The 15948-nt window shown below is 40.7% G+C and overlaps 1 protein-coding gene across 1 annotated transcript in view; it reads left to right on the top strand.

The window, feature by feature from the left end:
• The window catches only part of DDX6 (DEAD (Asp-Glu-Ala-Asp) box helicase 6), a 43764-nt gene extending 28823 nt beyond the window's left edge, over positions 1–14941 (top strand). The window contains exons 5-12 of the mRNA XM_011927043.1: positions 1754–1875; positions 4717–4839; positions 6160–6288; positions 7772–7888; positions 8744–8807; positions 10789–10890; positions 11415–11597; positions 14184–14941. Coding sequence (XP_011782433.1) covers positions 1754–1875; positions 4717–4839; positions 6160–6288; positions 7772–7888; positions 8744–8807; positions 10789–10890; positions 11415–11590 — 833 coding nt within the window. The 3' untranslated portion in view covers positions 11591–11597; positions 14184–14941. The remainder of the gene's footprint in view (positions 1–1753; positions 1876–4716; positions 4840–6159; positions 6289–7771; positions 7889–8743; positions 8808–10788; positions 10891–11414; positions 11598–14183) is intronic.
• The last annotated feature ends 1007 nt before the right edge of the window (positions 14942–15948 follow it).

Genomic DNA, 15948 nt, shown 5'->3' with positions numbered 1-15948 from the left:
GTGATCCGCCCGTCTCGGCCTCCCAAAGTGCTGGGATTACAGGCTTGAGCCACTGCGCCCGGCCTGAAAACAATATTTGACTTTATTAGTAATTCTAAAACAGCAAGTTTATAGTAATTTTACCTGTTTAATTGGTAAAGCTAAAAGTAGTAGTAGACGATAATGTGAGTTTGTGGAGAAATAGGATATGTTGTAAACGTGGGGGTGTCAACTTGTATCTCTATCATGAGCAATTTGGCGGTCTTACTTTAAAATTATAAATTACATTTTTAAAAATCTTTCCTGAAGAAAAAAGTTGGGCAAATGCAGGGCTGTATGTACAAAGTTGTTTACTGTGGGGTGGTCTGTCGTGCCGAAAAATTGGACCAACTTAGAAGGAGATTGGCTAAATAAATACATTAAAGTATAGTCTGAATAGTATTCTACATAGTCATTAAGGAGTGAAGTTGATCTGTATTCATTTTCATGAAGATTTTCATGATACATTGCTGAGTGGAAAAAGGTAACAAAACAGCAAGAATGAGATCACTCATAAAATTATATCTAAAATTTTAGTTAGAATACTATATGTAATTATGTGATAATATTCTTTGTATTGCATAGGTTTTTTAAAAATTGTTACCTTGTTTGATCCTTTTAACAATACTCGGTTCACCGTTCCAGATTAGAGGCATTGCTTTTATGTCAGAAGTCTGGTGTGCTTTCTGTTATTAATTGGGAATTATCCTAAAACAAGAAAGTATGCCTCCTGTTGGAAGCAGGTGATTTGGGAAGCTGTACCCCACCCAGTGTAGAGGTGAAAAGTATTTTTTAAGCATCCTGCGGTGAAATGGAAGTCTTTATCCTAAAACACATCTTTGGACCTTTTTGTGTTATTCCCACCTCTATAACACAATGTGTTTCTTTTTTCTTTCTTTTTTTTAATTTGAGGCACAGTCTTACTGTGTTGCCCAGGCTGGAGTGCAGTGGCGTGGTCTTGGCTCACTGCAACCTCTGCCTCCTGGGTTCAAGCGATTCTCCTGCCTTAGCCTCCCAAGTAGCTGGGATTATAGGCTCCCACCACCACAGCCAGCTAATTTTTGTATTTTTAGTAGAGACAGGGTTTCACCATGTTGGCCAGGCTGGTCTCGAACTCCTGACCTCATGTGATCCACACACCTGGGCCTCCCAAAGTGCTGGAATTACATGGATGAGCCACTGTGCCCGGCCTAGTGTTTCTGATAAAAGATAGTCATGTGCTGCATAACAATGTTTTGGTCAGTGACGGACCGCATGTATGTCGGTGTTCCCATAAGATTATAATGGAGCTGGGCCGGGCGCGGTGGCTCAAGCCTGTAATCCCAGCACTTTGGGAGGCCGAGACGGGCGGATCACGAGGTCAGGAGATCGAGACCATCCTGGCGAACACAGTGAAACCCCGTCTCTACTAAAAAAATACAAAAAAACTAGCCGGGCGAGGTGGCGGGCGCTTGTAATCCCAGCCACTTGGGAGGCTGAGGCAGGAGAATGGCGTGAACCCGGGAGGCGGAACTTGCAGTGAGCTGAGATCCGGCCACTGCACTCCAGCCTGGGCGACAGAGTGAGACTCCTTTTTAAAAAAAAAAAAAAAAAAAAGATTATAATGGAGCTATACAATGGAGTAGGTTGTACCATCACATAGCAATGCCTTTCTCAGAATTATCATTAAGCAGCTCAGGACTGTAATATGATAAACGTTTACAGTATCCTTTTTGCCCAAATTAAAATTAATGAGAATATATGTTTTCTAAATCTTGCATAGTGCACGTGGTGATTGCTACCCCTGGGAGAATCCTGGATCTTATTAAGAAAGGAGTAGCAAAGGTTGATCATGTCCAGATGATAGTGTTGGATGAGGTAATATCTCTTCATTTGGCATTATACTATTCTGTACTTTTCTGTGCTTTGCTTATAACTGCCAGTGAATGAAGTAAAAGCTGCTTATGTTTATGATCTAATAAACACATAAGCAATCAGTTTAAATTAATTTGCTTATAAAATGTGTTTTACCCGTTAGAGGGAGTAGATTATAGGCATTCATTGGAATTCTCCTTTTTGTCTTTTTCTTAGAGATAGCAGAGATTAGGTTTTATTTTAATTTTTTAGAAGAGGAGTGAATAACCTCAAAGCCAAATTTATTCTACATCTCTTTCTACTTGGCGATTAATTTTTAAAAGCATATAATATATATTGTCTCATTTTTGTGCATACTGCTTTGTACTGTTTGGTTATTAATCTCTGTTAGACGTATTATCTCACCATGTTATAAATGCCTTTTAAAAACTTATTAAAATCTGTCGTCCTAGGATCTAGCCATGTTTTGTACGTATACAGATGGTCCCTGACTTATGATGGTTCACTACGGTTTTTCAGTGGAAGTGATAACCTTTCATTAGAAACCGTACTTTGAATTTTTAAGATTAATATTTTTCCTGGTTAGTAATATGCGATATGATATTCCCATGATGCTGGGCATCAGCAGCAAACTGCAGCTCCCAGTCAGCCACATGATCATTGAGGGCAGACAGCCGATACTGTACAGTATACGGTGTTGTCAAGTGATTTTGTCCAACTATAAGCTAAGTGGAGCATGTTTCAAGGAGGCTAGGCTAAGCGATGATGTTCAGTAGGTTTGGGTAATATTTTCAACTTAGGATGAATTTATCAGAACATAATCCCATTGTAAGTCAAGGAGGATCTGTAGTGTATCAGTGTTAATGTTTTGACACGAGGTTATTTTCACATTTGGTTTGTGTTTCATTATTATTACTATTTTTTTGAGACAGACTCACTCTGTCACCCAAACTGGAGTGCAGTGGCGTGATCTCGGCTCACTACAACCTCTGCCTCCTGGCTTCAAGTGATCCTCATGCCTCAGCCTCCTGAGTAGCTGAGATTACAGATGTGTACTACCCACGCTTGGCTAATTTTTGTATTTTTAGTAGAGGTGGGTTTTCGCCATGTTGGCCAGGCTGGTCTTGGACTCCTAACCTCAGGTGGTCCTCCCACCTTGGCCTCCCAAAGTGCTGGGATTGCAGGCGTGAGCCACCACACCCGGCCTGGTTTGTGTTTTAGGTAACATTTAATTCAAATCAGGCTTTTATCTTTAAGTAATGAGAGATAACATTTATTAGTCACTGGGTACTAGCACTAAGTGCTGTACTTTTTTTTTTTTCATTTAATTTTTACAAGAAACCTATAAGGTAGGTATCCTGTCAAGTAGTTATGATAGTATGTAGACATCCAAATTTTAATTTGCTTATAAAGTATGTTTTATACTTCAGATGCAGTAGCTAGGCATTTGTAGGAATTCAGCTTTTGTCTTTTTCTTACAGGTGCCAGAGTTTAGGTTTAATTTTTAAGAAGAGGAGTGGCTGCATAACTTGAAAGCCAAGTTTTTCCTTTTTGTGTTTTTGTTTTGGTTTGGTTTGGTTTTTTTTGAGACGGAGTCTCTTTGCCCAGGTTGGAGTGCAGTGGCACGACCTCGGCTCACCGCAATCTCAACCTCAACCTCAACCTCGTTCAAGCAATTCTCCTGCCTCAGCCTCCCGAGTAGCTCGGATTACAGGCATGTGCCACCATGCCCAGCTAATTTTGTATTTTTAGTAGAGACAGGGTTTCTCCATGTTGGTCAGGCTGGTCTTGAACTCCTGACCTCAGTGTTCTGCCCGCCTCAGCCTCCCAGTGTGCTGGGATTACAGGTGTGAGCCACTACACCTGACCTTAGCCACGTTTTTTCTAAATCCCTGTAAAGCAGTTACCACATTATGGAAACATCCAAATTTTAGTTTTACAATTTTACAGTTGTGGAAACCGAAGTACAGAGTAGTTCTGTAACATTCCCACACAGCTAAGAAATGAAGGAGGCAAGATTTCAACCTGGCAGTTTAGCTCCAGAACCTGTATTTTTTTTTTTGAGACAGAGTCTTGCTTTGTTGCCCAGGCTGGAGTGCAGTGGTGTGATCTCCGCTCACTGCAACCTCCACCTCCCAGGTTCAAGCAATTATTCTGCCCCAGCCTCCCGAGTAGCTGGGATTACAGGTGTGATCCACCACACCTTGCTAATTTTTGTATATTTAGTAGAGATGGGGTTTTTCAGCATGTTTGTCAGGCTGGTCTCGAACTCTTGGCCTCGTGATCCTCCTGCCTAGGTCTCCCAAAGTGCCGGGATTACAGGCGTGAGCCACTGCGCCCAGCCAGAACCTGTACTTTTAAACACATACAGCATACTACCTCTTTAATGAGAATCATCACATTAAAATTCTGTTGAGCTGGGCGTGGTGGTATGTGCCTGTAGTCCTAGCTACTCAGTAGGTCAGTAGGCTGAGGCAAGATGATTACTTGAGCCCAGGAGGTTCAGGCTGCATGCAGTAAGCTGTGATTATGCCACTGCATTCCATCCTGGGTGACAGAGTGAAATGCTATCTCTAAAAATTAATTAATTAAATTCTGTTACAGAAAGGGGGAGGTTTATCTGTGTAGTGTAGCATTTTTCTTTCCCCTAGAAGATGGGGATCATAGATTCTGCCCTCTTATGCGTATTTGACTCTGCAGTGTTGGAGAGAATTTATTGTTTTCCACCAGGAACATTTCATGGATGCTTTTGTTGGATGATGCCTTATTATTTGACCATGTATTAACCAAAGACCTTAGACATTATTTTATTGTTTTTAAAATTGTCTTTTCTTTCTACTGCAGGCAGATAAGTTGCTGTCACAGGATTTTGTGCAGATAATGGAGGATATTATTCTCACGCTACCTAAAAACAGGCAGATTTTACTATATTCCGCTACTTTCCCTCTTAGTGTACAGAAGTTCATGGTGAGTGTAAATCTGTACTTGGAATCAGTGCCATCCTGTGACCTATGAGTATGTTTTTATTTGTAATTACATCTTCCTATCTGTGAAAATACTTTATACTAATTATTTCAAGCCTTTGGCTCTTTCTTCATTTGATCAATTAAAGATTTGTTTTACATAAATTAACTGACTTTTTAAGAAGGTTGTAATAGTAATTAATTAAATTCCTCATCTTTCACTTAGTTTTTGGTGTCATGATGACATAGCCATTGGTGCTAGCTGAATTGATTCCAGTATTCTATATACAAAATAGAGCTTGAGTATCGTAAACTGAAATCCAAAATACTGCAGAATTTGAAACCTTTTGAGCCACAAACATGATGCTAAAAGGAAATGTTCTTTTGATTTTGAATTTTCAAATTAAGGATGCTCAGTCACTAAGTGTAATGCGCATATTCCAAAATTAGAAAAAGTTTAAAACCTGAAACACTTTTGTTCCTAAGCATTTTGGATAAGGAATACTCAACCTGTAGTAACTTAGCTGCATTTTTGAGATCTTATATCTTAATTTATTTCTTTTTTTTTGAGACGGAGTCTCGCTCTGTCACCCAGGCTGGAGTGCTGTGGCCGGATCTCAGCTCACTGCAAGCTCCGCCTCCCGGGTTCACGCCATTCTCCTGCCTCAGCCTCCCAGGTAGCTGGGACTACAGGCGCCCGCCACCTCACCCGGCTAGTTTTTTGTATTTTTTAGTAGAGACGGGGTTTCACCGTGTTAGCCAGGATGGTCTCGATCTCCTGACCTCGTGATCCGCCCGTCTCGGCCTCCCAAAGTGCTGGGATTACAGGCTTGAGCCACCGTGCCCGGCATCTTAATTTATTTCTATCGAGTCTTGCATGGTGGCTCAGGCCTGTAATCCCAGCACTTTGGGGAGCCAAGGCGGGCAGATCATAAGGTCAGGAGTTCGAGACCATCCTGGGCAACATGGTGAAACCCTGTCTGTACTAAAAATACAAAAATAAGTCTGTTGTGGCAGCACGTGCCTGTAATCCCAGCTACTTGGGAGGCTGAGGCAGGAGAAGCACTTGAACCCAGGAGGTGGAGGTTGCAGTGAGTGGAGATGGTGCCACTACACTCCAGCCTAGGTGATAGCAAGACTCCATCTCAGGGCGGCGGGGGGAAGATTCTGCAATGACAGATCATATATTTTGTTTTGAAGAGAGTTGCATCCCTTATAGCAAGAGTTGATTAGACAGAAACCTATAGGGTATATTTTGAATTTGAGATGAACTCTCATTTCATTTAAGAAGAAGAACCATCTTTTTTTTTTTTCCCTCCCCCAGAATTCCCATTTGCAGAAACCCTATGAGATTAACCTGATGGAGGAACTAACTCTGAAGGGAGTAACCCAGTACTACGCGTATGTAACTGAGCGCCAAAAAGTACACTGCCTCAACACACTTTTCTCCAGGGTAAGAAGTAGGCTTCTGTTGTTGAATATTATCTCTCGAGTCCCAGTAAAACAGATTATTTCATCAGTTTTCCCACCATCTTCACTGTATAAAAGTTCATAGTGTTTCTGGCTTGGCATGGTGGCTTATGCCTCTAATCCCAGCATTTTGGGAGGCTGAGGCAGGCGGATCATGAGGTCAGGAGTTGGAGACCAGCCTGGCCAACATGGTGAAACCCCGTCTCTACTACAAAAAAACAAAAAAACTAGCTGGGCGTGGTGGCGCATGCCCGTAATCCCAGCTACTTGGGTGGCTGAGGCAGGAGAATTGCTTGAACCCAGGAGGCAGAAGTTGCAGTGAGCCAAGATCACACCATTGCACTCCAGCTCTGGGCGACAGAGCAAGACTCCATCTCGGGAAGGAAAAAAAAGATTTTTAAAAAATTCATAGTGTTTCCTAAAAGGCAGTTTTAGTTGTTGACCTAAAGTTGATACTAAATGATTAAGTCACAGATACACTTTTGAATAGTTTCTGAAATACTTAGACCTTTACTAGGGTTAATACTCATTTTTCACATATTCTGTATTTGTGAATTTGCTTAGTCACTAGAATTTATTTTTAACTGCAGAATTAATACTCTAGGCAGTTTAGCAGTCATTTGTGGACGTGTATAGTGTGGCAAAGAGTCTAAGTCACCTGACACACACATTCCCAGCTGAGGTTGAAGAAGACAATGCTCTATCCTCTTGTTTAGCTCACATACTGTGAACAAGCGTCCTTTTCACTGTGCCATATTTTTCAAGTTTTTGTTGCTGATTTCACGGTTTTAATTGGTCCCTACTCATGGTGCTGAAGTGCTGCCCAGTGCTAGTGGCATTGGTTGTGAGTATATTAAAGAAGATATTCTTGGCTGGGCACGGTGGCTCACACCTGTAATCCCAGCACTTTGGGAAGCCGAGGTGGGCCGATCACCTGAGGTCAGGAGTTCGAGACCAGCCTGACCAACATGCTAAAACTCTGTCTCTACTGAAAATACAAAAATTAGCCAGGCGTGGTGGTGGGTGCCTGTAATCCCAGCTCCTCAGGAGGCTGAGGCTGGAGAATCACTTGAACCCAGGAGGTGGAGGTGCATTGAGCTGAGATTGTACCATTGCACTCCAGCCTGGGCAACAAGAGTGAAACTCCATTTCTCTCTCTCTCTCACACACACACACACAAAGGTATTCTTAAATGGAAAAACATAACTACTTGGAATCAGATAATCAATTGTATTACTCTTGTTGACAGTTATGTGGCCCTTAAGAAACATACTCTAATACAATAAATCTTAGATATTATTATATTCCATCTATTAAAGTACTTAGAATTTACTGTCTCTCTCATATCGTGAGATTCTAAGTTTTAGACCATGTTAATGTTTCTTGTTTGCTGGTTAGTGTTTTCAAGATTTGGCAAACCAAATGAAGATTTTTATTTTTCTCATACTTATTTTTTCTGTGCTCAGCTTCAGATAAACCAGTCGATCATTTTCTGTAACTCCTCTCAGCGAGTTGAATTACTAGCCAAGAAGATTTCTCAACTGGGTTATTCTTGCTTCTATATTCATGCTAAAATGAGGCAGGTGAGTATAAAACTAGAACTTGCACAAATTTAACGAGAAATCTCTTATTTTATTTTGTTTTAATGTTCTTTTAAATGTCCTGAGTTTAAGAATAAACCGTTCCTTAGTAGCCAAAGGACATTTCATTTTGACCTCCCTAAGGTTCATTTTCTAGCAATAAAATCGAGATAATAGTACATATTTATAACTTACAAGGTAGTTAGGAAAATTAAGATAAATGAGTTTAAGAAAATTAAGTTTAAATGAGTACTTTGTAAGCTGTCAGGCATAATACAAATGTAAAATTGTATTCTTCCCTTCATTCCCATGTTTAATTCTCTGTTTAATCCAGTAACCACTAGCCACATGTGGCCATTTAAATCACTTAAAATTAAAATAAAGTCAGTTTCTCAATCACAGCCACATTTCAAGTGCTTAGTCAGGCACGTGTTGCTGCTGGATACTGTATTGGAAGTGGAAGTACAGACACAACCATTTCCTTTATTACAGAAATTTCTACTGGACAGCAGTGCTCTGGATTTTTAAATATGGCCCCTCGGCTGGCTGATTTTTCTTTTTTCTTTACTGTTTGCCTTTAGAGAAAGATGCAATGTCTACATTTCAGAATTTGATTTAGCAAAAAATAATTTAAAACTAGCAAAATGACTTTTTGTTAACTACATTATGAAATTTCATAAGTAAACAGTTTCTGTAGATGAAGAGATCAATAACTTACTTGGTTTTGAAAGCAGCTTAATGTCATGGATCACTTATAAACAGATTTTGGGTAGAACCAATCGACTAGGAGAAATAATCATGGGAAATTTGGGGCTGTATATGAGTGCTAATCAAATGGAATAAATTGCTTTCTCCTAGGAACATCGAAATCGTGTATTTCATGATTTCCGAAATGGCTTATGCCGCAATCTTGTTTGCACTGGTAAGTATTTTTGTATTTCCTTTACCCAGTGTTTTTCTCCCAAGTTCTTTTTTGCTTTATCTGTTCATATTACACAGTGCAACCTGTGACATAGTCCAGCACACCCTACCACTACTTCTAGGATTTCCAAAGTTGAAAATGAACTCTTGTTAGCTGCTGATATTGGGTTCCATATCTGAATCTTCAGAAGACTTATTCTGGCACTCATACCTCCTCTTTTTTTTTTTTTTTTTTTTTTGAGATGGAGTTTGTGTCACCCAGACTGTAGTGCAGTGGCACAATCTCAGCTCACTGAAACTTCCACCACCTGGGTTCAAGTGATTCTCCTGCCTCAGCCTCCCAAGTAGCTGGGATTGTAGGCGCCCGCTGCCACACCCAGCTAATTTTTGGTAGAGACGGGGGTTTCACCATGTTGGCCAGGCTGGTCTTGAACTCCTGACCTCAGGTGATCCGCCTGCCTCGGCCTCCCAAAGTGCTGGGATTACAGGTGTGAGCCACCGCGTCCAACAGTTGGGCTTTTAAAAATCATTACTTGCTTGCAAGGTTTCTTCGGATAAGTTCTTGAAGGACCAATACTGAAGGGCATATATAAAATACCACCCCTTCGGGGGAGTGTGGTTTAATTGGAGAGATAAAAAGGTAAACATTAGGAGTCTAAGGAAACACCCACATACTTTTCCTATAAAGTGCCAGATAGTAAATTTTTTAGACTTTGCACATTAATTGGTCTTTATTACAGATACTGAGTTTTGCTATTGTAGCTCAGAAGTAGCCTAGACAATACATAAACAAATGGGCATGGCTATATTGTAGTAAAACTGTTTACAAAATCATTCACTGGACTAGATCCACAAGGCAGTAAAGGTGACTTGCAAATGGAAAGTATGTATATAGTAAGTAATCCCAAGTGTTCATATCAGAGTAATATAATTGGCTGAGGTGGTTTGAGAAGAGATGGGATTTTAATTGGCTTTCTAGGCTAGATAAGTTTCAAACACATGGATTAAGTTTTAGGGGACTGATGGTCAGATGGCTAAAGAAGATAAGTTTGATAGAGAAGAAAAACAGATGTGTTAGGGAAGTAAATTAGGACAAAGCATAGCATGGAGGACTTTGTTGTTGTTGTTGTTCTTGTTGCTAAGACGGAGTTTCGCTCTTGTTACCCAAACTGGAGTCCAGTGGCATGATCTTGGCTCACTGCAGCTTCCGCCTCCCAGGTTCAGGTGATTCTCATGCCTCAGCCTCCCGAGGAGCTGAGACTACAGGCGCACACCACCGTGCCCAGCTAAATTTTGTATTTTTAGTAGAGGGAGTGTTTCACCATGTTGGCCAGGCTAATCTCCAACTCCTAACCTCAAGTGATCCACCCACCTCTGCCTCCCCAAAGTGCTGGGATTACAGGTGTGAGCCACCAAGCCCTGCCTGGAGGACTTTGAATATCAGTCTTTTTTTTATTTATTTTTTTGAGACAGAGTTTTACTCTTGTTGCCTAGACTGGAGTGCAATGGTGCAATCTCGGCTCGCCACAACCTCCGCCTCCCAGGTTCAAGTGATTCTCCTGCCTGAGCCTCCTGAGTAGCTGGGATTACAGGCACCCGCCACCACACCCGGCTAACTTTTTTGTTATTAGTAGAGACGGGTTTCTTCATTTTGGTCAGGCTGGTCTCGAATTCCTGACCTCAGGTGATCCACTGACCTCGGCCTCCCAAAGTGCTGGGATTACAGGCTTGAGTGCACCCAGCCTCTTTTAGACACATTTTTTAAAACTTGCTTACAATTACTGGAAAAAAGTAATTTGTGAGCAGAAAGTTATTTATGATAATGTGATTATGAAAGGTAATGCCAGTAATATGCAAATGCATTTGAATAACTGAATTAAATTAATAAACTTAGGTTATGCTGTGTGTGTTAGAGAGTATTGTACTGAGAGACATTTCTAAATTGAAAGATAAAATGAAAATTATCTTTTTTTTTTTTTAAGATCTGTTTACCCGAGGTATTGATATACAAGCTGTGAATGTGGTAATAAACTTTGATTTCCCAAAGCTGGCCGAGACCTATCTCCATCGTATTGGAAGATCAGGTGAGGAAAAAAGACGTGATATTCTTGGTAGAAGTGCTTTCTTGAGATGCGTAATGACTAAATTTTGTTCCTTTGTGAAATAGAGTACAGTAGCTATGAGAACAGTGAATTAACACTAATTCAGTTGTTTGGTATTTAAGACTAATTTCTAATTCTTCTGTAACATTTATTAAGAAAAGTTAAAATAACTTTGCTTAATTTGAGATGAAATTAACAAATGAGAACTTCACTCATTAGATGGTATGGTCTGTGACTGTTTAGTGTATATTTTATGACAATTTTTGACACAGATGAGTAGCCATTTTGTCATTTGAGAAAGGTAAAATAAAGTGCTACTTTGGGCTGCAAAACCTGAAGTTGTAGGGAAACCTGTGTTTGAAGACCATTAAGAAGTTGTTTTGCATACTAAGAGTGGCACTGAACAGACTTATCAATCCTGTGTGGTTTTGCCACTGCTTGACTTGCACAATTTGCATTGATTTTCATATTTTATTCATTAAAATTTTTAAACAATTATTTTTTAGGTCGCTTTGGTCATCTTGGCTTAGCCATCAACTTGATCACATATGATGATCGCTTCAACCTGAAAAGTATTGAAGAGCAGCTGGGAACAGAAATTAAACCTATTCCAAGCAACATTGATAAGAGCCTGTATGTGGCAGAATACCACAGCGAGCCTGTAGAAGATGAGAAACCTTAACAAGCATGTACGTCCCTGACAGAATAGCTAAGAGGAACCTTTAAATGCAGGAAATAAAAATCTTTCCTGGGGGAAATTTGATGTCACACCATATATAATAGCAATAAAGGGTAAAAATACCAACTAGCATGAATGACAGTGAATATCTCTTGTGGGAGGTTGTAGTCTCGTTAGAGAATCTGTAAATGTTGTTCTTGAATGCAGCTTCCTGAGTAATGTGGTAGGTTAGCAGTACTGAAATTCAGAGACCTCAAATAATGAAAGCAAAAAAGAATCTTTTTCAGCAGTTTGTTTTTCTTTTTGAGACAGGGTCTTGCTGTCATCCAAGCTGGAGTGCAGTGGTGCAATCATAGCTCACTGCAGCCTAGTTCTGCTGGGCTCCTGAGCAGCTGGAACTGTAGGCACATGCCACCACACCTGGCTAGTATTTTAAATTTTTGGTAGAGACAAGTCTTGTTTTGTTGCCCAGGCTGGTCTAGAACTCCTGAACTTCAGCAATCCTCCTGCCTTGGCCTCCCAAAGTGTTGGAATTACAGGCTCAAACCACTGTGCCTGGCCTTTTTCGGCAGTGGCGGGGGGCGGTTTGTTGTTTTTGTTTTTTGAGACAGTCTTGCTCTGTTGCCCAGGCTGGGGTACAGTGGCACAATCACGGCTCACTGCAACCTCTGCCTCCTGGGTTCAAGCGATTCTGGTGTGCCTCAGCTTCCCAAGTAGCTGGAATTACAGGCATGCTCCACAATGCCCAGCTAATTTTTGTACGTTTTAGTAGAGATGGAGTTTCACCATATTGGCCAGACTGATCTCGAACTCTTGACCTCAAGTGATCTACCCGCCTTGGCCTCCTAAGTGCTGGGATTACAGGCATGAGTCCCCACACTCTGCCAGCAGTTTTGAATATGAAAGTATTTACATTTCTGAAAACGTAAAATGTTTTTAGCATTTATTCTTAATTTCTAGGAAGTACGTTAGTAACTCTGGTAAAACTATCCATAATAACCTTATTACCAAATGTTTAATCAGATTATGAGGATGGCTGTCTTTTTAAAATACCCACTCTGGGCCGGGTGCAGTGGCTCACACCTGTAATCCCAGTACTTTGGGAGGCTGAGGTGGGTGGATCACGAGGTCAAGAGATCAAGACCATCCTAGCCAACATGGTGAAACCCTGTCTCTACTAAAAATACAAAAATTAGCCAGGCTTGATGGCACACACCTATAGTCCCCGCTACTCAGGAGGCTGAGGCAGGAAAATCACTTGAACCCAAGAGGTGGAAGTTACAGTGAGTCAAGATCACGCCACTGCACTCCAGTCTGGGTGACAGAGCTAGACTCCATCTCAAAAAAAAAAAAAAGCCACTCAGGCTGGGCTCAGTAGCTCACGCCTGTAATCCCAGCACTTTGGGAGGCTGAGGTGGGTGGGTTACCTGAGGTCAGGACTTCAAGACCAGCCTGGCCAACCTGGTGAAACCCTGTGTCCACTAAAGATACATAAAATTAGCCACGCATAGTGGTGGGCACCTGTAATCCCAGCTACTCAGGAGGCTGAGGGAGGAGAATCTCTTGAACTTGGGAGGCAGAGGTTGCAGTGAGCCAAAGTCAGGCCATTGCACTCCAGCCTGGGCAGTAAGAGCAAAAGTCCGCCTCATAAGTAAATAAATAACCCACTCTGATTTCCTAGGCAATAAGGGTAAAACTCTGTCAAATGCATAAATAAATAAAATACCCACCCTTGATTTCCTGGACAACCTATTCTCCATCTTATTTTTATTAAGATGGGGTCTCACTGTGTTGCCCCGGCTGGTCTCAAACTCCTAGGTTCAAGTGATCCTCCCAACTTGGCCTCCCAAAGTGCTGGGATTATAGGTGTGAGCCACCACACCTAGCCTCTATCATCTTTTGATGACTATTGGGCTCTAGTTAGAAATGCACGAAACAAGGCTCAGCTTTAAGCAAGATAGGTTGTTACAGTATTTCCTAAAGAAAATCTGATTTGACAAAGGATAGTTTCCAAATTATAGGTGAACATCTTACCTATTTAAGTAACCTAATATTACTGAAAATTTTTGTTTCTTTTTTAAATAGAGACAGGGTTTCACCATGTCGACCAGGCTGCTCTCAAACTCCTGACCTCAGGTGATCTGCCCACCTCAGCCTCCCCAGAGTGCTGAGATTACAGGCAGGAGCCACCTCACCCAATCAATTGTTACTTAAATAATTTTTGAATTGCTCTTTACTCTTTTTTCTTTAAGTTAAACATCAAACACAAACCCCTGGACAAGCATAAAACTAGCCAATGTTTGCTAGTACTTGGGCAGAGTATTCAGTTTGTTTAAGGTGTAATTTTTTCCCCCTGATTTAATTGTTATGAGTGAGGGTTGCCTGCTGTCAGAACATTCACATTCATTCAGGCCCCCAATCTGTCTCAGAGTTGCCTACCAGAAATTATTTAATCCTATAACCAGTAGATTCTGTAGTAGGCACAGGGTCAGTAGAAACTACTAGAAAAGAGCATTTGGGATGAGAATTGTGAAAACCTATGTATCCTAGTTTGTGTTGCTTTCAAATGTTAATTTTATATTCCCTTTTTCTGTAGGCTTTGACAAACTACAAAAGGCTCGTTTGGATCTGTGACACATCGTTTTGGGGGGAATGCTCTTCTCTTTGTGGGTTTTTCATCTTTTATTTTGGAACTACGAAGACTTAAAAGAGCTCAGACATTTTTTCTTTTTTTAACTGGTGAAGAGAAAAAGGCTGAAAAGAAGGAATATACCTTTTTTGTTCCACTTGTTTGCACTGTGTGCTGACTGAACATTAGTTGCACTAACTGCTGGTTTTTAAAAAATGTTTTCTGGGGAAAGGGGACAAGGAAGGAAAAGAAAGAAGAGAAGGGGAGAAACCCTAAAAAGAGAAGAGAAGAATCTTAATGAACACACAAGCTTGTCTATGATTTCAAAATTCTCCAACAGCTGACTCTCGAGTGCATTTCAACTTCTCCCTGATTACTCATCCGTTTTTTAAGCCTGAAGAGCTTATTACTTATTTGTGCGAAGTGCCTTATGCTATGAGACCATTCAGAATATCATCTTTTAGACACAGCCCGAGGAATCAACAATAGTAACTCTTTCTTTCCTTTTTTTCTTTTTCTTTTTAAAAATGTTGTCTTTTCATTTTGGTTTCAAGTTGAAGTCTCTTCCCTTTCTACCCAGTACTCAAGCCCAGGGCTAGAAGTTGAAACTTACTAGTAATGTTAAACACCTTTTTTTTTTTTTTTTCCTGTGGAGGAGTTGATATGCAACTGCAGTTCATCCGCACTGTAAATACATGTATTTAAAAAAAAAATCCCAAGTAAAAGTTTCTTCTGGGCTGAGTAGATAAAACATCATCGCTCCCAAAGGAAAGAGCAGTCTATCATTGCAGGAGCCATATGACAAGCCTTTGTGCTCTATAGCAGACACTAAAGACTGGTTTACATACGCCTCCAGTAGCAGTATGGCACTTGATGTGTAGACATGTCAGAGCCTTGACCCTCTTTCCTCTGTGGCAAAGCGTGTCCCATAGAAAATTGGGTGTGTATACTTGTATAAACTTTGTAAATAAGTTTTTTTTCTGGGTTCATATATATATATATATATATATATACATATATATATATTTTTTTTTGGATGAAGGTTGCTGGGATTAAGGGGATTAGAGTGATTATGGGAGCAGCTAAAGATGAGAGGGGCTCAGTTTTACGCAACACTAAACTCTAGAAAGTACTTTGGCCTCTTGCTGTAGAGAGCAGATATCTGTGGTACCCTGTGTTAGTAAAGGGGCCCAGAAATCTGGGATGTACTGTTTGCTGCCACACTGTCTCATCTAGTACCTTTGGAGTAGGTTTCCCAGAGAGCAAGGAAGCTTCAAAACATTGATAATTCAAGATTTATTTTGAGAAGCTCTGATTTTGCTTCTTCCCCCTCTCTAAAAGTTTGAGGAATATTTCAAGCTCTGCAACAGGGGGCAAAGATTAATCTACCTTGCAGTGTGGGAATTCTATTGAGTGGCAGTGTCATTGAGCAGTATATATATAAAGCACAGATTTGCATTTCAGAATATTAGCCAGTACCAGCTTTGGTAACGTTAGCAGTTCTGGAGCTTAATTTTCTGTGGATCATTTCCTGTAGTGTGTAAATGTGTTGCCCTCTGCCCACTTCGATACATAAACTTTTGCAGGAATGGGCAACCTGAGAGCTGTTAACTTTCATGCTACAGAAAGCTGCTTGCCATTCTCTTGCGTTGTGACAAGAATTGTTATCTGTCATTTTGCACTGTAAATTGCTGGCAAATGCTTTACAGTCAATAGTGTTGCTTTAAATTGT

Source organism: Colobus angolensis, unplaced genomic scaffold (genome assembly GCF_000951035.1).
Source record: "Colobus angolensis palliatus isolate OR3802 unplaced genomic scaffold, Cang.pa_1.0 Scaffold7, whole genome shotgun sequence".
NCBI lineage: Eukaryota > Metazoa > Chordata > Mammalia > Primates > Cercopithecidae > Colobus > Colobus angolensis.
This window is presented reverse-complemented; position numbering and strand designations above follow the sequence as displayed.